The sequence below is a fragment of the Dermacentor albipictus genome, chromosome 7, assembly GCF_038994185.2.
Source record: "Dermacentor albipictus isolate Rhodes 1998 colony chromosome 7, USDA_Dalb.pri_finalv2, whole genome shotgun sequence".
Lineage (NCBI taxonomy): Eukaryota > Metazoa > Arthropoda > Arachnida > Ixodida > Ixodidae > Dermacentor > Dermacentor albipictus.
The window spans coordinates 72,176,310-72,203,801 of NC_091827.1; the positions used below are offsets into that span (position 1 = coordinate 72,176,310).

A 27,492-nucleotide genomic window follows, 5' to 3' on the forward strand; every position below is an offset into this window, starting at 1 on the left:
AGCACTCTTCAATGAAGCACACTAAACACACTGGTTTATTGTGGGCGAACTTGTGCCCGGAAACTCAATATTAAGCGTTCACACACTTTTTAAAAGAGGAGTTAACAGCAGCCTATTCCACAGTCAACCGCGTCTCTCCGCCGAACGCACTTCTCACGCGCCCCGAAGGCCAAGAGCCACGCCGTAGCTTCTCATTGGACGGCAGACTCGGGCGCTGCCGTGAGCGCGTGCACAGGAGACACGCGCTGTATCGCCACGCGCGAGGCGTTGCTGGCGCTCTTCTAATGGCGATGCGACGAGTAATGGGCTTTAGCGATGAGACGCTTGCAAAGGTGCCTCACGATAGTGCTCGTACCTGGCATGTGGAGAGCTCTCTGCAGCATTAGTCCCCCTCTGAAAACGCATCGTCCCGATGCGTATGAAACAAATTTATCTATAGATGTGTTTTCATTGCCTGTCGTAGTAAGGCTTCATGCGGACTACGTGTACGACCTCCGCATGGATGTGCCGCTTTGATCGCTCTTGCTCATGAGGGATGACTTCGTAATTCAGGTCACCTACTCGGCGAATAACTTCGTAAGGTCCAAAGTATCGGCGAAGGAGTTTTTCACTTAGTCCGCGACGACGCACTGGTGTCCATACCCACACGTTGTCGCCCGGGTGGTACTGAACTTCTCTGCGGCGCAGGTTGTAATAGCTTGCGTCCCTACGTTGTTGCTGGCGGATACGGAACCGTGCCAACTGCCGGGCTTCTTCAGCTCGTTGTAGGAAGTCGTCGACGTCGTACGGGTTGTTGTTTTCATCATCTACCGGCAACATAGCATCCAGTGTGGTTGTTACTGTGCGGCCATAGACCAGTTGAAATGGAGTGAACTGGGTTGTCTCCTGTACTGCCGTATTATAGGCGAAAGTGGCGTAAGGCAAGATTGCATCCCATGTCTTATGTTCGAGGTCGACATACATGGACAACATATCGGCCAGGCTTCGGTTTAGACGTTCCGTCAGGCCGTTTGTTTGGGGATGGTATGCAGTACTTTTTCTGTGACTGGTGTGAGTCATCTTCATCAAACATTGCATCAAATCAGCTGTGAAGGCCGCTCCTCGATCGGTAATCACGACCATTGGTGCACCATGTCGCAGTACTATGTTACAAACGAAGAAATTTGCAACTTCAACTGCCGTTCCTCGCTCAAGGCAGCCAGTTTCAGCATATCGTGTTAGATAGTCCGTCGCTACTACGATCCATCTCTTCCCTGACGATGATGTTGGGAACGGGCCAAGAAGATCCATTCCAACTTGTTGAAATGGAGTCTTTGGTGGGTCTATGGGCTTAAGAAGTCCGGCCGGTTTCACGGGTGGTGTTTTGCGCCTTTGACATTCGCGACATGTCTTCACGTAATGCTGCACCGACGCTAACAATTTAGGCCAGAAGTATCTGAGACGAATTCTGGCGAACGTCCGGCTGACACCTAAGTGACCCGACGATGGTTCATCATGGCAAGCTTCCAAAATTTCTGGTCGCATGGCTGACGGTACGACGAGCAAGAATTTTTCTGGTTGCGTTTCAAAGTTTCTCTTGTAGAGCGCATTATCTCGGAGACAAAATGACGATAAACCACTCATAAACATGCGTGGGACTTGAACGTCGTATCCTTCGAGGTGTTTGATGAGTGGGAGCAATTCTGTGTCGGCCCGTTGACGCTCGGCGATTTCCGAAGCTGTCATCGCTGTAAGAAACGGGAAATCTTCTTCTTCTGAAGGAGTCGACTCCACTGGTGAGCGGGACAAGCAGTCAGCATTGTTATGTTTTCTTCCAGACCTGTACACGACAGTAATGTCGTATTCTTGGAGCCTGAGGCTCCACCTCGCAAGTCGTCCAGATGGGTCTTTTAGGTTTGCCAGCCAGGAAAGAGAATGGTGATCGCTGACTGCACGGAACGGCCTGCCGTACAGGTATGGTCGGAACTTGCTGATGGCCCATATGACAGCCAAACACTCCTTTTCCGTCGCAGAGTAATTTATTTCAGCTTTCGAGAGAGTGCGGCTAGCATACGCTATGACTTTCTCTTCCCCATTTTGCCACTGAACTAAAACCGCGCCGAGACCGAGATTGCTTGCATCTGTGTGGACTTCTGTGTCCGCTGTCTCGTCGAAGTGGGCGAGGATCGGTGGGGCTTGCAATCGTTCCTTTAGTTAATTGAAAGCAACCTCTTGTTCAGCATGCCACATGAAGGGTACGTCTTCTTTAGTCAGTTTCGTCAGAGGTTCGGCAATTTTCGAGAAGTTTTCTACAAATCGCCTGTAATAAGCGCATAGTCCCAAAAATTGCCGTACCGTCTTCTTGTTTGTGGGCTTTGGAAATCGTGCAACGGCAGCAGTCTTGTCGGGATCCGGAGCAGTACCTTGCGCGCTAATTACGTGACCCAGGAAACGAAGTTCTTAGAATCCAAACTGGCACTTTTCCGGTTTAATGGTTAGGCCTGCCGAGCGGATGGCTTGAAGCACTAAACGCAGCCTCTGGACATGCTGGTCGAATGTTGCAGAAAATACCAGTATGTCGTCTATGTAAACTAAGCATGACTGCCATTTAAGACCCGAGAGGACACTGTCCATCATGCGCTGGAATGTCGCCGGCGCACAGCAGAGGCCGAATGGAAGCGCTTCGAACTCATACAGGCCATCTGGGGTTACGAAAGCAGTTTTTTCACGGTCTCTTTCATCTACTTCAATTTGCCAATATCCGCTCTTGAGATCTAATGAAGAGAAAAATTTTGCATGTCGTAGGCGATCCAACGTGTCATCAATGCGGGGAAGGGGGTATACATCCCGCCTGGTCACACTGTTCAATTTCCGGTAATCAACACAGAATCTCAATGTATTGTCCTTCTTTCCCACAAGGACTACCGGCGACGCCCACGGGCTGTTTGATGGCTGAATGACATCGTCCTCAAGCATCTCTTGCACCTGACTCTTTATGATCTCTCGTTCAACCGGTGACACTCGGTACGGATGTTGGTATACTGGCCTGGTCGCTTCGTCTGTTATTATACGGTGTTTAACAATTGGTGTGCGCCGTACCTTTGACGAGGTGGAGAAACATTCTGCGAATTCATTTATAAGGTCCTCCATCATTTCTTTCTAGGCTGGCGTCAGACTTTGGTTCATCGCAACTGATGCTACGGCGTCATGCATAGTTTGGACAGCAGGTGGCCTTGACGCTAAGCTACATACATCTGTGACCGCAGTAGCGCTGTGCAGGAAGGCGATGGCTGTGTTCTTTGCGACGTGCTGAAATTCACTTCCGAAGTTCGTCAGCAATACATCAGCACACCCATCGCGTAGTTGAACAATTCCTCGTGCTACGCAAATGCCTTTTTTCAACAGTAGCTCGACGTTGGCCTCCGCTATACCTTCCGAGTCGTCGAATGCTTCGTTTCTTACGCGAACCAGCATGCTGCATCGTGGTGGCACGGTTATGTCATCGTCGGTAATCCGCAAGGCAACGTGTTCTAGCTCCTCCGACTCTCGCATGTCTATAGCCTGCTTCGTAGAAAATGACACGCTAGAATTCTGCAGGTTGATTATGGCACCATTTGTTAGGAGAAAGTCCATTCCGAGTATTACATCCTTCGAACATTCTGGCAGCACGACAAAATCAGTGACGTAAGAAAAACCCCGAATTCCGATTCTCGCTGTACATCTACCCAGGGGCGTAATGAGGTGCCCACCAGCCGTACGTGTCTGGGGTCCACTCCATGGCATCAAAACTTTTTTCAATTCCTTGGTGAGTGCATATCTTACGACGGAATATACGGCACCTGTGTCAAATAATGCACTCAATTCCTGATCGTCTATTGTAATGCGCAAGTCTGAAGAAATTCTCTGTTCACTTATCTTATTCATCCGCTTCTGTTCGTCGCGGCTGCTCGGTAAACTTGACGGAGGATCTTGGCTTTTTCGAACGTCAGCGGCCTCGCCTCCACAGGTCGCTCGCTTCAGTTTTCCGGACGTGAGCTCAGTGAACGACGCCTTGGTGATCGGTAGCGTGCAGACGTTGATGATCGGGGCTGGTGTTGGTATCTAGCAGCCGGATCTTGTTGTCGGGTCAAGTAGTCCTGAATTTCGGTGGGTCTTTCGCCATTACGGGGGCAAGGCGCATTTATCGTAAAGCCGCGAAGACCTGCTCTGCGATATGGGCACATTCTGTATAGGTACGTGTCCGGCTTCCCCGCAGTGGAAACAGAGTGGTGTCCGGTCGGGTGCACGCCACACGTCACTTTTTCGTGGCCTCAGCTCAGGTAGAAGGGGTCCACTGCGCAGAGTCGGCTGGCGGCTGCTGGGAGTCGCGAATGGAGAACAATGTCCGGTTGGTTGGCATAACACATCAGCGTACGTTGGCACGCGACGTACGGGTGGTGGTTGGTCATGATGAACAGGCGGTTCCTCACGTCCTGGCTGCAGAATGGCGTGGCGAACTTCATCTCGAATGACGGCGGCGAGAGTTGATACTGTCGGCGTGGCTTCCGGTAGCTGCAGCTTTCGAAGCTCCTCCTTTACGATTGATCTCACCAGTTCTCTTAGTGTTTCGGTGTTACTGCATGGGCCTGCTGACAGGATATCGGCCGGTGCGCTGGTGACATCACGATTGTAGTGATGGGAACGCTGCTGTAGCGCCTTCTCTATGGTCGTCGCTTCGGTTCGAAACTCAGCAACACTGTGTGGTGGGTTGCGGACGAGTCCTGCAAACAGCTCCTGCTTAACGCCACGCATCAGGTGGCGTAATTTCTTCTCTTCGGTCATGTTTGGATCCGCGCGCGTGAAGAGACGGGACATATCCTCGATATACATGCCGACACTTTCGTTAGTGCGCTGGTTTCTGGCTTGCAGAGCGTGCTCTGCCTTTTCTCGCCGATCGGTGCTGGCATACGTGGCAAGCAGCTGTCGCCGAAATTCTTCCCACGAAGATAGTGTCGCTTCATGATTAACGTACCACGTCCTCGCTGACTCTTCTAACGCGAAGTACACGTTGCGAAGCTTCCGTGTCTCGTCCCAACCGTTGAAATCTGCCACTCGCTCGAACTGCTCTAACCAGTCTTCCACATCTTCGAACGTATCGCCGTGGAAGGACTCGGGCGTGCGTGGTGGGTACACGATGAGCTGGGATGATGCCACTGGGCTGGTCATGGTTGCACCGTCGCTGCCCTATTGAAAATTTGCCCGATGCTGGGCATAGTGGGATCCATCATCCATAATCATGGTGGATTATGGTGATGGGTGGCATGCCGGGTGCTGGGTGGCATGCCGGGTGACGGGTGGCACGGTGGGTGCTGGGTGACATGGTGGGTGACGGGTGGCATGGTGGGTGCTGGGCAGTATGCTGGTTGCTGGGCACAGCGGGTGCTGGGCGGCACGGTGGGTGATGGGTGGCACGGTGGGTGATGGGTGGCACGGTGGGCACTTGGTTGGATATCATCGTGGGCGCAGCACGTCAAAGGCAAGTTGTGTGATGAATTGAAGGAGCAGCCATTGCTATACGGAAGCTCATGACGGGCTATCTTTACATGTGATGTTGAGTCTTATGAAGTGTACAGTCTGTATATGCATGTTGCCAAGATGCGGCTATTTTCATGCCATAACGAATCAATCTGTAAAGCACCATACTACGTAGCATATCATCACACTTTATTGAAAAAGCATCACTGGACTTGTACTGTATTTACTTTTCCACTCGCTTGCCCTGGCGTCCTGCTTGTGTAAAAGAAAGCTCCAAAGGTGCTTTCGCAGGGAAGCAAGGTGGTTCTCCGGATGTGGTGTAGGTGGCATCATTGGATGGTCACTTATGTATTTCTCCAGGCAGTCTAAAAGGAGAGTGCAATAAATATATAAGTAAATTGTTTTTCCAATGATTTCCAGCAATAAGTGAATGAAGAAAATATGCTCTTATCACTTCAAAAAAAGTTTCAGATAACAAAATGCAGCAAATGTCACACACAAACATGCTACCCAGGGCGCAAGCAGGCACAGGTTTATTTGCAGTGAGAATGCATACACATGCATCACATTGTTTTGCAGATTTACATGGAATTTTTGTATGTTTTTGCCAAAGCCACGCCTCTTCTAATCTGGAGGTTGGCTTAACTGCAAAATTTAGACACATGGGAGCTGTACTCAAAGCCTCATGGGGTGGATATTTGGCTTCTGATTTTGCATAATTTGTCTGCTCTTCGACCACCCAAATTCCTGTCAAATTCGGAGAACCACAATTTGGCTACACTGTCTCTAACGCATGCAGGAGAGCTGCAAGGTGCAAGCTGTCTGGTTTGTCCATTCTATCATTTGTTAGCTTTACTTGTCGCTCATGCGGTTGGTGAGGAAGTCGTAACTTTAGCATTTGCCATATAGGCATAAAAGATTTCATGTAAAAGCTGTATAATGGCTGGCTTGCAAGCTTTATTTAGCTGCAAATGATGGCAACTAATGTTTTAAAGTGAAGCTTTTTTTGCCTCTTCTCTCAACATTACGGGCGCTGCAGCTGCTATGGTCTTGTCATGCATGCCGTTGGATTTCTTGCAACATTACCAGATGGCGCTCACCTCTGCACATCCTGACCGGCGCTGCTGCCCCAGCATTTCACCGTTAGGGTGTATTGCACGTACTGTGCTGGTTTTAATTTCTATGCGAGAAAAATGCAGATGCTTGGCTGTGATAGTGTAAACATTAGAATCGTCCTTAGTCTGAAGAGAGCGCTTTGAGCTGGAATCTCAACAGTGTGTTGGCCATGTAAGTAGAAGGAGCCCATTAACACGCGCCAGCAAGGCGTGCACTCGACGTCGAGGACACCCAGACTTGAAAGAAGTGTCACACAGAACAGGAGCGTCTTCGCTATGCAGTGAAATGTAGTGCAGACCGCGAACTTTTGTATACATACAATTACAATACCTAATTGAAGTATGCACATCCTCATAATTCAATTAAAGTTTAATATTTCTGCCATGATGCGCTGCGCCATGTGAGGCAATGACAACGCTCAATTCCCTTTCAGAGATTATGAACAATGACTCGCAACAACACCTCAAGCAAACACATCTCTCTGTGTGTTCTGCGGACTATGCAGACAAACAGAAGTGGTGCATGCAAGGTAAAGCTTAACATCAACTCGCCACTTTCGTATTGGACTAAACGCTGAAAAAATTACAAACTTGCTACTAACATCACCGTTAATTATTGTCAATCAATGCAAACAATTTGTGCTTCGTGTACATCGATTCTCACAGGGCATGGGATCTGCCATTTTTTTTTTCTACTTTTCAATCTCCATATTGCTACTTTGCTAAGCTAACCTACATCTTCAATGTAAAAACGCCTAAAGAAGCATCTTAACGTAATACAGAGCAATCTTTCATGCTCGTCTGTTTAAAAAAAAGCATATTTCTGTAGGAAATGAAATCTTCGGCAGAGTGTTGATGCGACTACAAGAGTACCTGGTACTTTGATCCATAAAACAATTGAATCTTGGCAGAAGAATGCCAGTTACAGCCACACTATACAGTCCTTTCTAATCCAGGCTGGCGGAAATCGCTGGAATTCCGCATGATGCCCAGCACCTTGCTTTTCTTGGCACCGAAGAGAGGCATGAAAATTTTAGGATGCTTTGCGTAGAACAAGATCAGCTATGCAGATCAGAGCGTACATGCGAATAATGTACGAGGTGCTTTCTTTGTGTAGCAGTTCTTTCCTCATTCTTATGCTTAAATAAAATGAGATCACTGAAAGTATGCCGAAAGTGCTGATAGGCCATGTCTTACAAACTTCAATAATCAGAACATCTAAAATCAAGAAAGCGGCTGACAGATGGAATAGCACACTGTGGTATGAAGGTTATAAACACGGATGAGGTGCCTCAGAAAGGCTGGCCAATGTTTCGATAGGAGCTATCTTCGTCAAAAGTGGCCTGGTCAGCCTTGGCATGTTAGTTTTAAAGGACTAGTAGGGTGACGTCACGTGCAGTTGTTGTCAGTGGCAGCTGGTTGTAAAGGGAGAGACATTAAAGAGAATGAGCGCTGTCGTCTGACGTCTGTAAGCATGGTTCCTAAGACGAGGGCACAAGACCGCGAGGATAGGAAGGCGGCGAGAAAAGAAACGAAAGAAAAGGAGAAAAAAAAGACATGCCAAGAGGCAAAAAAAGAAAGACAAGAAAAAGGCGGGCATGGGAGCGTGTTAAGGAAGTGAGGGGTTAGGGAGCATTCAGGAGTGTCATTGGCGGCATGTTTCTGCCGTTTTAGAACTGGTCAGGCCGTCAGTGTGCGAGTAACAAAAAACACCCCAAAAGACATCAGTTGAAAGAATGACTTAAGTAGCGTAGCAGCAACGCGTCGGGTAATGTTGAAGAAATTAAGATGGCGACAAGGAGTCTGGGATGCAATGCATGTGGTAGCTGGCAGGAAGAAGCATGGTGTTTTAGGGATGTCAGCCTCAGTAGCTCAACGCAGGTGTCGTCACAGTGGAATATAGAGCTGGTGATACCCTGTGTGACTGATGCGCAGAAAAAGGTATCCTGGCATCTGGGATTTTGGATTGTGGTGGTGAGGGTGTTAAAAAAATATGATAGAAAACAGACAAAAGCGGGGAACTGAAAGTTGAATAACAAATAGGAGGGTTACATGAGCAAAAGCGGGCGGAGGCAGGTGTACATGGGAAAAGGGGTCATACAGTTGATATAAACATCAAAACATGAAAGAATATAATAAATTGAGTAGTAAGCACGTAAAAATTAGAAACGGTGGAATAGGTGAGGTTAAGAATTAAGTTTAGGTGGTGGCACAATGTGTTTTGTGGCTTGGTTGATGACATGAGGCTTTCCGATTTAAGTTACAGCTTTAAAGTTTTTAAAGATTCCAAGTTGCTATGTGTTAAATTGATTTCCATTGGATGTAGGCATTTAAACTTGTGTATGAGGTATGATTCCATATATTTCCTCTAGCGAGGTGAGCGGAAATTTGTAGTCTATAGAGCCTTCCTTTGTCACATATGACATGTTCATTGAAGTGGCTGGCTACTGCTTTAGGTAAATTGTTTTGTATCTGCGCGATGACCGTTCAGTCTTTTATGAATTTTTTGTCCTGTCTCACCTATGTATTATTTGCTACAAGTGGCATATTCTAGACAGTAGACTACATTGCTTGATGTGCAGATGAAACTCGAAATTACCTTGTTTGAGTAATTTGATGCTGTACTTATTACTGTAGTAGTAGATTAAATGTGTTTGCATGTAGAGCACCCGGGCAGCCACAGGGACTGGTTCCCAACTTCGTTGTTGTTTTTAGTTTGGCACGTACAAGAATATCCTTAATATTATAGTGTTGCATCTCAAGACTACTCTGGGCAGGGCGGGAAAAATCTTGTTTCTGGTTGCTGGCGAGAATTGGGTAGTATTTATTGAGGATGTTGTTCATGTTTGGCAGTGTGTTTGGGAATTTAGTAGTAAGAAGAGGCGCTGTTCTTTGTGATCCTAGGGTGGGGCTTGAGCACCTCGGCTCAGTCAGGTTTGGTTGCATTGGTGCAGGCTTTCTGAAGGGGACTCTTTGGGTGGTTCCCGTTTGATAGGGTTTCTTTAAGGTGATCAAGTCTATCTATGTAGTCTTGGTTTTCAACACACATGTGACGTAGCCATGTGCTTGGCCTTTAAAGATGCCTTCTTTGCAATGTGGCTTGATGGTGGCTTGTATATTCTAGGTACTGTTGTTTGTCAAAGGTTTCCATACAGCATTGTCATTAGTGTCCCAGTGTCAATGTATATTGTTGTGTCCAGAATGTTTATGCGCTCCATTGAAGATTTTGATGTGAATTTTATTGTTGGGTGAAAAGAATTTAGAAATCCTACATATTTATCTAGGCTGTCTTGACCATGTCACCATATTATGAATATGTCGTCTATGTATCGTAGGTATGTGTGGGGCCTGTGTATTGTGTGGCAATAGGAAGTCTGTAGAATCCCCATAAATATGTTCGCATAAATATGTTTTCCCATGTACATCTGCTTCCGCCCGCTTTTGCTCATGCCACCCTCTTATTTGTTATTCCAGTTTCAGTTCACCCCCATATTTGTCTGTTCTTTATTATATTTTTTCGAAACACCCTCACCAACACACTCCAAAGTCCCAGGCGCCAGGATACCTTCTTCGGTGCCTCAGCCACACAGGGTATCGCCACTTCTGTGTACCGCTGTGACGACACGCACGTTGAGCTACTGGGACTAACGTCCCTAGAAAGACCATGCCGCTGCCTTCCAGCTGCCCTATGCACTGCATTCCGGACTCCTTGCTGCCATCTTAACTCCTTCTAAATTATCCGACGCATTGCTGCTATGCTACTCAAGTCATTCTTTCAACTAATGTCTTTTCGGGTTGTTTTTGTTACTCGAGCACTGACCGCCTCACTGGCTCCTTTAAAGCCACAAGAACATGCTGCCAAAGACACCCCTGAATGCTCCCTAACCTCTTGCTTCCCCAACACCTTCCTTTGCCCTTATTTTTCTTTTCTTGTTCTTTCTTTCCCTCTTGGTGTCTCTTTTTTTCTCCTTTTCTCCCCGCCTTCCCACTCCCACTATTGTTCCTACGTCTTAGGAATCATGCTTACAGACATCAAGTGACGGCGCTCATTCTCCTTCAAGTCTCTCCCTTTACAACCAGCCACTCCCGACAACTGCATGTGACGTCACTCCACTAACACTTTAAAACTAACATGCCGAGGATGACGAGGCAGCCTTTGAGAAGATAGGTCTTCCTAACGAAACGTTGGCTACCCTTTCTGAGGCACTTTATCCCTGTTTACAACTTTACATCCCAATAATGAGAATAGTGTTTTGAAATTGCATGGCTGTGAACGCTGCAGATTGTAAAGCAGCACATCAGGTGACCACAGTCAACACTTAAGAAGGCAGTGGTTTAAAAAGCTTCTTTTAGACCATACAATTTGCCAAGCTGTGTCGGAACCCAATTTTCTTGAGAAGCATTATTTCAAAAAAGTGAAATGAAAGCTGAAGCGTGAAAAGCTACAATAACGCATGCCAAGTTTACATTAGAAAGTTCAAAGACAATGAGGTGCTTAAATGTTCACTTCTGTTAAGACAATGAGCAGCAGGTGAATGCAAGCTGTTAAGGTCCTGTCAAAATTAACCGCTCGTGTAGCCACCCGACTTTCTTGATTGTTTTTAATTGAAACTGATTATGGGGGAAGCTTTGTGGGCGGTTTTCGCAGGAAACCCATATCCCTAAATTATCTTGTGCTGCTTTTCATACGCACAGAGACATTTAAATTGTGTGTCGAGACACAGTGCATATACAGCAGAAGAAAAAGATATAATATATAGGCACTTGCCTCATTCTTGCTTTGGCATTTCTTGTCGCTCTGTATACATCATGTAATGCTAACTCATTCAGATAACTTGCAGATATGCAGTTATGTTTCTTAAATGAGGTGACTGTTGACTTACTTTTCAAAGCAGCCACTTTCTCCGGTGTTGCCGGAAGCTTCCCAGATGCGCGGTACATTGTTCGGCAGGCCTGTCCAGTCAGGCTGCTTTCACCTGCTTGCACTGGTGTCCACAGGTGCCATGCCACCTCTAATGGGCACTTTCCGTCGGAAGCAGACTTGAATATGTAATGCCACTTGTTGAGCGGCATCACAAATCCCACACCAATCTGTACCTGCAATAGATATGAAGTGTTTTTTTCCTGAGCAGTATTCTTAACACTAAAACGCACTTGTATAAAACAATATCATATAGGTTAATTAGGTCCGTCAATTTCTGATGCAACTCTATAATTTCCAATTTCTGCCCCTCGAACAAGTTTTAAAAGAAACTGGGGTTAAACCCAACCTCACCAAGAAATTCATTTTTGTGTAAAGGTATAAACTAATAAAATTTTTCAATTTTAAGGGCAGCAAACACTCATATCTCGTACAGTCCAACCTTGCAATAATGAAATTAACAGAGAAAGCGAAACAATTGATTCAAATAGGCGCACCGCCATGCAGAGAACAGTGCAAGAACGAGTGACGTCAAGGCCTCCAAGATTGCAGTGTCACACGGAGAACAGTGCAGCACATGTTACCTAGAGACCTATGCGCGCCAGTCTCCAAAATCCACCACCATCACACACTACATGGCCTTGTTCTAAAGAACACTGGAGACATGCCTTGAAAGTATGATTACCCTTGCATGGTTGAAAACAAGTGAATTCTTTTGTGGGCTCTGAAAACCACTCGCACCACTCACTGATCTCAGCAGTTATATTTTCGTCATGACTCAACTGCAGCGATGAATGCGCCAAGTCCCGTCACAACTTCAAACTTGAGAACTCGGTGTGCACGCTCCTTTTACTGCGACCAGGTTTGAAATGTTTGTTGTAACAGTACAGCGCTAGTACAGCGGCAGCGGAATTCTCTTTAGGGACAATTGCACCTTCTACATCTTTTTGTAGGTTTTTGTGCAATATGTGCGTTGCTGCTTTTTGTCATTAAGCCCTTCAGTTGATGTCTAGCGCCCGTTCAGACTGTGTCTCTTTGTGTGTGTGTGTGCCCTTGCACTTGTCATGATGTCCAAGTTCAGCTACCACCAACTAGAACTAAGTTTTGCATTAATCAGAAGTACATATTAGCACGCTTTATAAAAAGCCAAAGGATTAGCACTATGCTGACCGGAAATGAAAAATGGTAAGAATATTCTGGCTGAAAACAACATTTCATGTTTATCAACACTGACGGGCAAGTAATTAAGAAAGTTGGTGTACGTTAATGTTTACCTTTTGAGTGACACAAGGGACAGAAAGAAGACAACAAGACACGAAAACTACCAATTCAACATTAATTTTGATGCAAAAATTAAAGATAATATTTATACTGCGTGTGCCCTTGCACTGCACAAGCGATCTTTTAAAACAAAGGGCACAAGTTGCAATACAAATGTATAAAATCATGATAAACAGTACTTGCATAAAAATAGAACAAATAAGCACAGAGTGATCACTATTCTGTGTCATTTAGAGAGTATTCCTCTTTGTAATGCAATCATAATGAGCACTGGCTGACAGATGTCCCTCTTTTTTAACTGGTATGCCTCAGTGATATTGTTGATCAATCGGTTGCCTTAAGTAAACAAAAGAGATGAACAATCTAAATCTGGCGTACATCACCAGTTGTGTCAATGCATTGTCAAGTGGGATGAGCATGCTTGTCCCTTGAGTGAATAATGGTGCTCTCCTGGGCACATGCTTATACACCGGCCAGTCTGCCCCATGTACAAGACCGTCCATTCTTAGTACGAATATGGTGCAGAGTGGCCGAACTCCGCGGATTGCCAGCGGGCATGGCATGGCTGTGCAACGGAGCTAAGCGGTGCAGGCGCACAGGGGCTTAGATGTGGGACTTCATGTCGTGTGTCATCCGCTAAAGCATGGCATGCTCCCGCACTTTAGCAGATGACACGAAGCTCCACATCCCCCCTGCGCCATGCACGCTGGCACTCCGTGGGGCGTGGTCACGCTGAGTCGTGTTCGTGCCAAGAGTTGACGACCCTGTACATCTGTACATTTGACCAAACATACACATGAACAGAGGCATAGACTACACTACTAATGACGGACACAAGACATTTAGTGGTAATTTATACAAATCTCCCTTGTCTGGACGCCTTTCTCAATGCGCTTGTGGAATGCTATGCACACATATTTCAAGCGAAAAAATAAAGTAGGCAGGTCTGCAGCACAATCCACAAGTGAACTGAGAAAAGCGAGCAGGCAAGCGAGGTACGCTTGGTTAAACATACCACGAAAATTGTCTAGTGCGTGTTAGGGGCAGTGTACTGCATTCTAATGTTAGGAACTAAATATGTACCAAAGAAATCACCACATTTTACTGAGAAGACCGGCATGCTCGTCTGACTTGGCCGTGCATTGCCGCGATAGGGCTTGAGGCCAGATTAAATTAGTTTATCTATTTCCACCCACGGTGAAAAATTGACAAGAGAAATCAGAGAGGCATACCACAAGACGTGTGAGCAAGCCCCCATTATGAATGCATGAAAAAAGGCGTCCTTTCTAGATGACAAGGGATAGAAATTAGTCTGACTATTCACCTTTTTTTACGCAAATACTGTTTATTGCGATTTTTCAGTTTTGTATTACAACTCACATTTTCCTTCTGAAGGAACTTGTGCACAATATAAGCACACATTCAGTGTTAATTTTATTCCTTCTATCAAATTCACTCATCACTGGTCATGTTGTATGGTCTCCCTTCCTTCACTGTGTAAATTTTGTCCTCAAGAGTTATATGAACTCACTGGCAAACTCAAAACGACACTACAAATTTCACCTAGAGGATACGGCTGGTTCTCAGAAAATGCACAAATACGGCGACAGGTGTCTGTTGGCACACTGTAGCAATAATGGGTGGAAGCTACCTTTGACATTGCTGCAATACATCAGTTGTCACATGGCTACAACCCTTAAGAAACAACAGAAATGTAAGTGCACAGCAAAAATGGCTGTGGCTTAGGTAAGGTTAAGCCCAGGATGCGAAGCATACTAGCCTTCATTTTAGTTGTTGAACGACTGTTTAGCCTGGTGAACTGCTGTTGCTTCGCTATATTTGGTTCGGCTAGACGAAGAAACAACTCACGCATTACTGCTTCGCCTTCAAGAGTGGAACGCGACAGCGTTCCCGTCGACCCGTCAAGGGGTGTAAGACAATGGGCTACAGGGCAGCGACTACGCGCCCCGCATTGGACGCGGTGAGCGTCGAGCAAAGCAGCGTTCGGCGCGGCAACGAAATGTGCGCCTGAGCAAGAGACGCACGCCTTAGAAACAGCTCGTTTCTAAGGCAACACCGCATTCACTAGAGGCTCTTTTGTACCGCTTTGAAGCATCGTACTCGTGGCTCAGTGGTAGCGTCTCCGTCCCACACTCCGGAGACCCTGGTTCGATTCCCACCCAGCCCGTCTTGCAAGAGTTGAGCCAAAGCCACTTCTCTGTCGTGACGTCACGGTGTCACGTGGTTTCAAGGCGACACCGCCGCGCCTGAGGAGCTGGGTTGAGCTCTCGTAATATGCTTCGCATAAAACAAGCAGGTTCATCAACCACAAGTTTGACTTCAGCAGCCAGAACATAGGCAGTTTCATATAGCTAAAGCATTAGCTAATATGTGGAAAATACATGCACAAGCACCCTTAACTTGAAATACCTGCATACCAACATAAAACCATGAGTTGCCGTGCATATGATGCTTGTTCATGACACTAGTATTTTGTGAAAAATACTTTTTGGATTGCGTACAATGCTTTCAATTCATCTGCCCAGTAATCAAAGGCGTTTGACAGCATTACACTTTGTAGTTGCTAGTTGAAAATATTCTCACCTGAACAGCACCAAGCGGAATAAATAGAAAACAGCCCACTGTGCTAACCAAATATGTGGAGAGACCCAAACTAATAGAATTATTTCTGGACAGCTGTAGACTTAGAGCTTGTTGGCTGATAATCACTATTAAAATTACACCACTGCCAAGCAGATGTTCTGTGTGGTGCTGTTGAAATCAAGTTCACTTGATGAGCAACATAGCAATAACCAGCAAATGCTTTAGCAATAGCGAGCAGGCAATCTTGCATGTGCAAAACTGCATGCTTATTTAATGATAGTGCATCAATAGACTGAACTATGTACCAACTATGTGGTCTATGCAGTATAGACAAAGTCGAAAACGATGCAACTGGACACAGACTCCGCCACAATGCCTACTTGCATGAATGGGTATAGCTTAAGAAGAATATAAAAAAATGTAGAGAAAGAAAGCAAGCTTACTAGAAAACTCCTCACTGCTGTAGTACTTACAGCACAGTGAATACTGGCTTTCATGTACCATTTAAAGAAATTCAAGCTCGTGTCCATTGTTCTGGGAACTTGAGAAATAATTGTGAAATAATGGAGAAGGTTGGGCTAGTTGGCGTTGACACAGCTCCTGTGACATAGTTACTAGCACAAACAAGGTGTATGGAATAAAGGTCGGACTAGCCAAAGCGGTAGACTTCAACTGACAAGCTTTATTCAGAAGAAACACGCAAACAGGCCACCGCATGCTCAGTTAATGTGGAGACAGATGCATAAACGAATGTGCCACATAGGGGGATAACGAAATGCACATGGAAGCTCATAAGCATCCACAAGAAGCCATTACAAAGCATTCACCAGATTTTTCTGAAGACACAACACTTATTTATCAGCTGGTACTAGCGATGGAGTGCTTATGCATTCATCAGCAGCTTTCGAAATGCAAAACACCCCAAACATTTCCCTATATAACTGCCTGGCAAACTGACTGAGCACTGGTGTGTTATGAAAACATGGGAGCATTTATGGGTACTTTAACAGTGATCAGCCAAGTAGCCAGCGCCTGTGAGAGCATTTACAGCGTTCCGGTACTCCCCAAGCCACTCATTCAGGCACCTGTTTGTTCAATATACCACTTTCCACAGGGAAGTGAAATGTAGTATACCACCACTACATTTCAGTTAACAAAGCAGGTGACATGCTCCTTAGTGCATGTACCTTGACGCCCGGCAATGTTTACCAACTTGCATATTCTTGTGAGCATTAGCGGTGCTGAAAAAATGCCTACACCAAACTTGTTCGCCACCTTTCTTCTAGGCGGTGAGACACCCTGTGTACGTATGGCAGCGCTGCACGGCTACCACTGGGACATGCGTTACTGCACATCCAGTGGGCAATGTGGTAGTGCCAATGACTTTCTTGTTGTGCTGGCTTTGCTGTTAAAAACATTGTGGGTGTTTTCGAACAGTGTTCAGTAGGACTCAAGTTCACACATGAGTTGCCAGAAGATGATCGCCTGCAATCATTCGGTATTCGTATAATTTTAAATCATACTTTCCTTTATTATATATACTCTCTTAGGAAAAAGAAGCCCTTGCTCGACTACCATTTGGCATACTCCATGTTAAAGGATGCATAGCTCCTAGCTGCCCGAGAGCTGTTCTGGTTAAATCTTGTGCACCAGGTTTCCTGCAGCGCTCAGCAACAAGCGAGCCATTTATGTAGGGCCGGGTATCTCGATAACACCTTGGTGTCAATTAGTGGGAGCCTCATTAAAGAGGTAAAAACAGATCTGGCAGCTGCTCGGTGCAATAACGCATGTCCCAGTGGGCGTCCTGTGGCTGTGCCATCTGTACATGGGGTGTCCCACCACCTAAACAACGTGGCAAACCCGTGCAGTGTAGGTGTTTTCTTCAGCACCACTAGAGCTCGCAAGAATGTGCAGGTTGGTAAGCAACGCCGGGAATCAGGGTACATGCACTAAGGAGCATGTCATCCACTTTTTTAACTGCAATGTGGGGGTGGTATACAGGATTTCACTTCCCTGTAGAAAGTGCTGTATTGGACAAAAGGGCAGGTTCTTGAATGAGAGGCTTAGGGAGCACCGGAACGCTGTAAACGCTCTAGCAGGCACTGCCCGTTTGGCTGGCCACTGCCGAAGATGTGCTCGTAAATGCTACCTGTGTTTTCAAAACAAGGAAGTGTTCAGATGGTTTGGCAGGCAGTTAGATAAGGAAATATTTGGTGTTTGGCATTTCAAAGGGTGTTGATGAATGTGTAAGCACTCCTTCACTGGAACTCACTGATAAAGGAGTGTTGATTGTACCTTGAGAAGAACCTGCTGAATGCTTTGTAATGGCTTGTTGTGGTGGGCGGTATTGGCTTTGTTGTGCATTTGGTTTCCTCCCATGTGGCACATTTCTTTATGAATCTGTCTGCAGATATTTTTGAGCATAAGGTGGGGCCTCATTGCGTGTTTTCTGAATAAAGCTTGTAAGTTGAAGTCTAGTGCACTGTCTTGTGCAACGTTTTTCAATTAGTCTTGTTCGTGCAAGGAACCCTCACAATAATTGTAATACCAATGTTAAACAATTGTAAGCATGCTGCATACTTAGACCTGTGACATATTTGGCCCATTACACTTTTAATGCTTACGTGTGCAGAAACTGCACAAGCGTGTAGCCTAAACGAAAAAAAAGTGGATATAAAAGGTATAACACAGGAAAGTTTCAAATCAATAAAACAAAATAACGAGAGGTAGATATAATGTGTACTAAGCAAAATAAAATGTAACGCGCAGCGAAGTGATTGATGCAAGAAAAAATATGCCTCAAGACATGTTAGATCTAGCTTTAAAGTGAACAAGGTAATGTGTACATAATGTATACAAACACAAATAAGCAGCAAGTTGAATAAAGTTGAGCAGATATTTAGCCTATTTAGTAAGCACTGCTGAGTAATATGTCCATAAACTTATTGACGAATGATACCGAGATCCTACTTTTGCAAACACATACACTTCAGTCATACCTGACCAGACCATCCGATTACACACAGTGCTGCTGCAGCCATAGCTCCTCCCTGACGTGGACACTGTTGTTGGTCACGACCTTGCCACTGCAAGATAGGTTCTGTGTTAACTTATAGCAGTGGCACTTTAAAGAAGTCATTGTGAACACATGCAAGGAGCACAGAAAAAGTCACAAAAACAATGTTTGCACCACTGCAGGGTGGGAACAAAGCACAAGGTCAAAGTTACTGATGAATGTTGTGATAATAGGGACCTCTTCATGACAATAAAATTTTAAGACCTACAGCTACAGCACATTACAAACAAATGTTTGTTTACGTAACAATTCATTTTTTTCTATCGGTTAAGCAACTTTCCCTTGTCATCTCTAGTTATGTCAAAACACCTTGTCTCAAAACGTAAGCTGTAGTAGTAGCAAGCCGCAATTGCTTACATTTTTTTGCCCGAACCCTATGAGGGAGATTTTGTGCGCAACGGCGACGCGCGACGGCTTTGAGCGAGAAAACGGGCCGTCGCGCGAACATATCGCTCGTTCTTTGTAGCCTGGTTCTGGAAATCTGGAATTCGTCGCTCGTCGCCCAGAAGTGCTATGAGCGAACAGACAATAGCGCGAAGCCGGAACTGGATGTACTACATCAGTCGAGTACTACCGCTTGTTGCACGGAACAAGCAAACGACTATTTTCATACGTGCAAGGTTAAGAACCTACTGCAAGACTTTAAAGAAATGTTTTACGCTGCTCCTTTGAGTAAAACACAGCAAACTAAACTAATAATGCACACTTTTGGCGCGTATTTGCTGCCCTCATACCGGCAACACCGGGGAGACGGCTCTCAATGTCGTCGCTCGCATAGGGTACGACTTGTACGGAACGAGCGAGCGCGACAGCCATCTACATCGCGTCTCCGTCGCGCGCAAGACCGCTCGCATGCGGTACGACTTGTAGGGAACGAGCGAGCGCGACAGCCATCTACATCGCATCTCCGTCGCGTGCAAGACCGCTCGCATGGGGTACGACTTGTACGGAACGAGCTAGCGCGACAGCCATCTACATCGCGTCTCCGTCACGCGCAAGACCGCTCGCATGGGGTACGACTTGTAGGGAACGAGCGAGCGCGACAGCCATCTACATCGCGTCTCCGTCGCGCGCAAGATCACTTGCATGGTGTTTATACTTTTTCCCAATAACTGCTCACAAACCGACAACCGCGTAAACAGACATTATTTACAACCTCGAAGCATAAGTAAGAGAGGAAACGCCATTTCAGTAAGAATAGGTAAAGAGGCAGATGAGTCATTATTATCCAACTTCAGCAGAAAAGTGGCAGCTCGCGCAAATGAGGACTGTTGCCGAACCTAATCCCTCTCATCGGAAGGAAGCGCTCACCAAGACTTTAAATTTAGCATTAAGCCAATAAACTTGCGCAAGCAAATTATGTCAACCAACGCTCAGCAAGCATCGGCACAGTCAATGTCGTCGTGGGAGTTCGATATCTTGCGCCCGCAAGGCACTCTAGGCACACACGAGAAGCAAGCACAGCATGCCTGTACTCACCTTTTAAATGGTACGATGCGGTCGAAAAGCGCCCTCCAAGTTGCCGGAGCTGCAAAGTTATTCCCGCATACGTGCAGTTGCGTAGTGGACGACCTGCGGAACGCTAATAATGCGCATCATTTCTTTGCGGCGTCCACCGAACTCTCCACAACCACCACGGACAAAGGGAACGCACTCCATGGCATGAAAATCGTTGGTCCACGTTTGCCTGGCGCACCACACACACCGCGAGTATGCAGCGAGACACAAGCTATCTTCTGGCACTTTTGTGCAGGCGAACTAAGTCACAATTCATTACACCAAACGCTAAAACACGATCAAACAAACACATCGTAGCAACTCGCACGACCGACAGCACATGTAAACAAGGGAACAAGACTGGTGGATGGATACTATGAGCAACGACTTTGAAATGGGGTGGTGGGTTGCGTCACCTGTGAACTTGGGAGTTTGGTTGGCCTCCGCGATGACTAAAATAATAACCAGCACACTCGCTTTGTGCCTTGTTGTACCGAACTGCATATAAATGTTGCAATACATAAACAACCGTCGCACAGTTTGTATTATCCGCTATACTTTAGCGCAGAAAGAAGTTCTATGACGTATTTTCGATTTCCAGGAGCTTCCGCCGCATGCGGACAGTAAAAAGATGGCCTTCGAGATTCGCGTATGCCATTCTTAGGAAACCTTCTCTGGGCTGTAATTTGAAGAAATATGTATAAAAAGGTTTGGTAAAAAAGAAAAAAAAACGGTGTGGAAAGCGAGGGGGTGGAGCCCCTAACCCAGAACTCCACTGGCTTGTGCGGTCCGCCGTGCCTGGTCGAGGCTGGCGAGCCAAGTCTCCCATTGCTCCCTTCCGGAAAGTTTGCCGCCTACTTTCAGCTGTTTTGAAGCCCATCCATGCCCACCCACGACGCCTTGCGCTACTGCCCGTGCATTGACCCGTGCTACCTGCGCCGTCACTTCGTTTTAAACGACTTGTTGCTTTCGTCACCCTCTACTGTAGCATTAGAAATTGACATGATCTCGGAGGTACACGTGCAGTGTGCGATGTTTCCGTGCGCGTTGTAACTTATTCAGTCAGAAAGCATCAAATCTACGAGGATTAAGCACTCGGTTGGCGCGGGTTACACCCGTGTCTCCCGCATTGCTTTCGTGTTGGTGTGGTGAATGTGTGCGTATTGCGCTCCTGTCGTCCATGCTTTCTGTATTTATCGTGCGGCCCACGAATATTCCTGGAAAAAACCGCATGTCTCTGCCGCGTGAGTGTGTCCTATGTGGTGGGTGCCAGAAATGTGCGGCGGTGTACAATATGTTCGCAGCCAAGTGCTACCGTGCATTCCAGCGAATAGACGCGGCTGCTTATGCACGGTTTTATTCAGTGTTTCTTCATTAGCTTTGTGATTTTAAAACTTGCGTCTGCGATAGAATCCACAAGGTACCAGTTGAAAAAGACAACAGAAATTCATGTCGCAACTAGAGAAATTTCTGTTGTACGACAGAAGTTCCTCACGTTTCCGTAGTTGACAGACATTCCTGACGTTACGACAGAAAGTCTGATGTCGCAACAGAAGCATTCTGTCGCGACGACCAAGATCTCTGAAGTCGCAACAGAAACGTTCTGTCGCGACAACAAGGGTTCTGAAGTCGGAACAACAGCTTTCTATCATGACAGCGACTCTGACATTACGACAGCAATTCTGACGTCGCAACAGAAACATCCGGTCGCGACGGCCAAGAGTCCTGAAGTCGCAACAGAAGCGCTTTCCGTCGCTGCCCTTTAAAATTGTTTGTCAGTTTCGCATCGGTGGTGTGCACTGTACTTTTCTCTTGCGCGGTATTCAACCGTGCTTCTCTCAAGCCGGCAATGCTGATAGCACCGACACCGGTATTAAAGTCGACGTGGCCAATTGTTATAATTGTGCCATGACGACGCGGCACCTACCCGCCTCCTCAAAATCGGCCGCTGATCAAAATCATACCATCTGCGGAAATGGCTGCGTATCCGTTTTGTTTTATTTGGTAAGATGTGGCACACAAGCCTGTGGACTTATATGTGCGGTTACACTGTCACATTAGTTAATTTCCCAGAATTATTGCACAAGCTTATGCGACGCGGAAAAGAAGTTTTCGGTTGTTCCACAAAGTTGCGTGAAAACCTGTCTCGCTCGAGTCTCATTAATCTGGTACAGCGCTGCCGTGAGAAGCCAGTATGCTGTCAGAATGAAGACTCATCCACGAGTGTTTATGTGGCTATTTTGCGTTGAGCACACGAATTATGTGCGCGCTCAAAAGTGTAAAGAGCGAGAGACAACTGTCGAAATTAGCAGTAACAACCCTAACGATGTCCCCGGTCACCGTTGTCTATTTCCGAATTTCTTATTCATTATGCATATCGTACAACAAAAGCGATGTTCTATCACTACACGATGTACTACCTGTCGATGGTAACAACACTTGTGCTCTTCTAGAGATGCGGCAGCTGGCGCTGTGGAGGGAACCCGCATCTTGGCTTTTAATATACAAATGTAAACAGAAACGCAGACAGCGGTTTTTACTGTTGACATAGCCAAAATGCACGCTAAAACGTAACAGCATCGTGGTGCAGTGGTAAGCTGCTAGGCTTCTTACCACAGTCGTGGTGCAGTGGTAAGATGCTAGGCTCGTAATCCTAAGGTCCCAAGTTCGAATCCCGGTTGAGGAAATATTTTTTTATACTTTTTTTTACTAAGAAATTTACATTTTCTTAAAGAGGTTACTCAATTTTTAATTAAATATTCATCAGGTTGTGTTTTCAAAGTGGGACATGACGTCACATTGTGACTAAGTTTGTCTTCTTTGCCTTCTTCAATAAGTGCCCTGTTCCTGCTTGACAGTAAAATGCCTCTAGTGTGGTTGAAATATCATAGCAATCAAGCTGTAGAAATCGTACTATAAAGCAAAATTTTTCTTCACTATGTGCTTCACGAACTACCGAGTACACCCACCATTCACCCAGCATGCACACCATTTACATTTCACCCAGTACGTACATGCAGTATTCACCCAGCACATCCATCATTCACCCACCATTCCCACAATTCACCCAGTATGTACCCACCATCCACCCAGCACGCCCAGCATTCACCCACCATTTACACAGGTCACCCAGTAGTTATCCCACCATCCACCCACTACACCCACCATTCACCCAGCCCGCCAACCATTGAGACAAGTCACCCAGTATGTATCCCACCAATACATCCCACCATCTACCACTGTACCCACCATCCACCCATTATACCCACGATGAATTCCACCATAACCACCATGTTTTCCATCATGCCCAGCACGTTTTCCATCATGCCCAGCATAAAATTCATGATGGGCAATGCTGGGATTTTCAATAGGGTGGTAACTGTTGCCCGCACTGCTGCAGCAACAGGAAGCGGTCCGAACTCGCGTGGGTCTCCTCGGATGCGGCGGCTTGTGCGCTGGTGTACTGGAGTCATTTCCCTGGGTTCCAATCGCTGAGGGTCGGGGCTCCGTTCTCTTACGAACTGGGGACTTCCAATCATACCCCGCACCTCCACCAGAAATGTAGCACTCTTCAATGAAGCACACTAAACACACTGGTTTATTGTGGGCGAACTTGTGCCCGGAAACTCAATATTAAGCATTCACACACTTTTTAAAAGAGGAGTTAACAGCAGCCTATTCCACAGTCAACCGCGTCTCTCCGCCGAACGCACTTCTCACGCGCCCCGAAGGCCAAGAGCCACGCCGTAGCTTCTCATTGGACGGCAGACTCGGGCGCTGCCGTGAGCGCGTGCACGAGAGACACGCGCTGTATCGCCACGCGCGAGGCGTTGCTGGCGCTCTTCTAATGGCGATGCGACGAGTAATGGGCTTTAGCGATGAGACGCTTGCAAAGGTGCCTCACGAGAGTGCTCGTACCTGGCATGTGGAGAGCTCTCTGCGGCAATATTAGTACGAATGTCAGCCAAGCCAGCTATTACCCATTCTAGTAATGTGCCCCGTTGCTACATGTAATATTATTTTTATTTTAGGGTGTTCCTGCGTAATGCGAATTGCTCTTTCATGTCTCACAATTTATGTTACGGCGGCGAAATGCCTAAATCTTTTCAAACTTACAATCATTTTATTGTAAAAATGAAGTGTGAATTGAGAAGCAGTGAATAACTAAACCACTAGCCACGAATATAACATCTTACATGGCAAATATTTGTGGGAAGAAATGGAGGAAGCTGGTGCGTCGCCTTTAAGAGTGGAACGCGATAGCAATTAAAGATCCCTGACAACTTCTCACGCTTCCGACAACTGCAGCTTATGTAACCGTATTATTTTTCTGGAAACGTGGGCACCTTGATTTTTTTGCCACCTGGGGCGCTATAACGTAAAACTATTCCAAACATTTCTATTCCGATTCTGCTATCAGCCCTCCACGATTGGGCAAAAACTTTTTCGACCACCCCTCACTTCACCTGTCTGTCACGTGACGTCACGAAAACCGCGATACCTCCCCATATGATATGATGTATACACACTGATTTTTGACAGGAAAAAGAAAAACACTTATTTATGATTCGACCCCTTTTCGCCATTAGCCCTCGGCTATTGGTAAAACGTTTTCGGGCTGCACCCACTTCACCTGCTTGTCAGGCGACGTCACAAAACCGCACAAACTCACCGCGTCAATGTGACGTGTACGCGATAAAGATGCATTAATATGCCGAACAAAACTGAATTTTCTGCGGAATAGCCGCAGACTGCCCCTTTCCGAAAGGAATAAGAGGTGGCTGTCGCCAATCGCCGAGACGCTGGCTACTCGCACCTGCCGGATAGCAGGGGTGCATTTGCGTATAATAAAAGTTCTTGCGTGGCCGTGTAATGTTGTCGAGCACTTTCGGCACGCTTGCCACCTCATTATGCCAACTCTTTATTGCTGAGGGTCAGCTTTAGCGTCTTCTTAAGCTTCCGTTGCATGCCACCGCAATTTTCGACCAGCCACCACAAGCTAAGTAAGGGAAAGCCGACCAATCGCAGACGCCGGCACCACCCTCTTCATCGGTTATCGATTTTCAATGCACTGGCTCTGCCCCAGCGAATCCCTCTCCAGTTGAGCGTTCTGCTCGCCTCTTGTCAGCCAATTAGATAGACAAGCCGCTCAGTTTAGGCAATGTTATTCGTTTTTCAAGCAAATGAAAGTGACCTCCTAGCAACGAGGAGAGCGTTTGATTGGTCTGTTGAGACAACTCTGCGGGTGACCGCCCGGTGCTTGCGTCAGTGGTTACGTAAATTTGACGTCAAGAGATTGGAATAGAAACATATTGGAGTAATTTTATAGGGCCCCTGGATAGTGTGGCTACGAACCCAGCGGGGTACGCTGCTTCTAATAAAGCAGACATCAAACGATCATTGGAAAAGAAGTATGTGTTTGACTTTCTACGCAACAGAATTATGCGTTATCGCGTAATGAAATGATAGTGTGACGCTATCATGTAAATTATTTGTGTGTAAGTCGTCCTTTACGAATTTTCTGACGCGCTTTACATTAACGAATTCGAATAGTTCATTAACGCCTATGCGCCAAGCTGAGGGCCTGCGTACTTTGGGCGATTTTATTCATACAGACACCACTGCCGACGCCGATACCATAATTTCTGCGAGACGGAGTACGTTGCGCTCTCGCGTTAAAACATGAAGTGCCACTGAACGCTAAATCATTGGTGAGAAGTGTATTGTGGGTTGTAGAAATCCTATTTTATGAGCCATAGGGCAATATCTGAAATACTACCGTGCAGATTTGAACTTTCTGCGGATTGCACTGTGTCAATGCAGAAAGTTGCGGGTTCGGGAGCAGAATGAATTCTGCTCCCGAACCCGCAATTCCCAGTGGGTCACACTCGTTGCCGATTAACGTCAGGTGTGACTGGGGAGAGTCGTTAACTAAATATTTACAACAGAAGCACAGCAATGACGGAGCATTCTGCACGACTGGAGCTAAAACCACAACAGGGGAGTCGCACAAGGTGATAGGGATTCAGCTGACCTCTCCGGGCTGCGCATTCTGGGCCATCGAGCGGGCAGTCCAATTCAAAAGCCAGGTCGCTGCAATGAAATGGCTGCAGGTGGTCTCTCTGATTGAGCTGAAATGCGACGAGTGGCACGATCGCCAGCCAAAAAAAGTTCACATCGAGGTAACCGACTTTATAGGTTACATTGAGAGGGATCTTCCCAAGCCACAGAAAAAGAAAAGTACGAAAATGGGATGTCCGCTGCTTCTCGATGCAGCGACTCCGACTGGCGCGTAAATCAGAGGAAGTGGTAAGTGTACCCTCTACACACAACGGCACTGCTAACGGTGGCGGAATAATCACTTGATAACCGTGACTGGCCAATCCGGAATAATTGGGAAGCGTGTGCATACTAACATGCCGCCATTCTAAATATCACCCTTTGCAAAAAACGAATCGCTCGTCCCTTGTGGTTTTTCTCAGAGGGACCAATTGCTCCAGCATCAAAGTGTAGATGTCCGTGTTCATGAGTAGACGCAGGCTGATGCTGTTGTCGTCGTGAAAATGGTTGCGAGTGACGCTGGGATTTCAAATGTTCGTGTATGGCAGTTTGACGGGTAACACGGCTGGTATCAGGCATGGAACCCGCTTGTCTAGTGGATTCTATCACGTTGCTTATTCGCTGCAGCATTTGATTGGTCGGCAGTGCTGAGCTGACCAAGGTGTTGGAAGGGCCACTCACATTCTGCTAGCTGCATGGATGCAGGAAAGGTGATTCATGAGAGCTCGTGCAGCTCATAGAGGAAAGGTGGCTTGTGATGCTTACGGTAGTCATCACCGTATGACAAGATAGAACGGGTCTCCTTCTGCTCATCTGCGGACATATCCTATGTTGCGCCTCCGCTGCTCTATGTTTATTGTTACTCAGGAGCATCAATGCGCCGAGCCATCTTCTATAGTAGCGTGCAACTAGTCGCACTATATAGGTTCGCTCTTTTGTCGGGAGCGGGGTGTCCTTACAAAAATTTCTAGTAACTTTCAATAAACTTTCTTTAGACAGATGTTACTACAACCTACCGACAGTCTATTGAATTTCTTTACACCATTTTCAAACGTCTTATATACTTCATACCAACATCCTGTCGACTATTGGCCACCTATATTCAATTGAAACCCTTTTTACAGACTTTCTTTAGACAACGAATGAACATCCTTTAGACACTAAAAGCAGGATTTATCGACTATTTTCATACTTCTTAGAAACATTTTAGCAACTTTCTGCTAACTTTCTGTTGCTCGATCTAGAAACCTTTTAGTAACATTTTGTCAATCTTCTATTGCTTTATCTAGAAACATCCTAGCAACTTTCTATAACTCGACCTAGAAACGGCCTAGTAACATTCTACCAACTTTCTGTTGCTCACCCTAGAAACTTTCTAGCAACTATTTTAGATTGCTCTAAATGTGCTGGTGACAATTAGGCAAATTGCTCTGGCATATTTTAAT

The 27,492-nt window shown here is 46.3% G+C and overlaps 1 protein-coding gene across 1 annotated transcript; it reads right to left on the reverse strand.

The window, feature by feature from the left end:
- Nucleotides 1–5,661: 5,661 nt before the first annotated feature.
- On the reverse strand, nt 5,662–20,177 carry LOC135916094 (uncharacterized). Its single transcript, XM_065449326.1, has 4 exons — nt 19,970–20,177; nt 18,414–18,500; nt 11,492–11,705; nt 5,662–5,858 (listed from the first exon to the last, which is right to left on the reverse strand). Exons 2-4 carry the CDS (start codon nt 18,453–18,455, stop codon nt 5,683–5,685), a joined length of 432 nt encoding a protein of 143 aa, XP_065305398.1. The 5' UTR covers nt 18,456–18,500; nt 19,970–20,177; the 3' UTR covers nt 5,662–5,682.
- Nucleotides 20,178–27,492: the final 7,315 nt, after the last annotated feature.

Bases quoted from the DNA above. Each gene is read 5' to 3' on its own strand.
- LOC135916094 (XM_065449326.1), bottom strand. From the start codon at position 18,455: ATGGCTGCAGCAGCACTGTGTGTAATCGGATGGTCTGGTCAG. The intron at 11,706-18,413 runs GTATGACTGAAG...TATCTATTGCAG, and splicing joins TAATCGGATGGTCTGGTCAG to GTACAGATTGGTGTGGGATT. The intron at 5,859-11,491 runs GTAAGTCAACAG...CTCTCCTTTTAG, and splicing joins GAAAGTGGCTGCTTTGAAAA to ACTGCCTGGAGAAATACATA.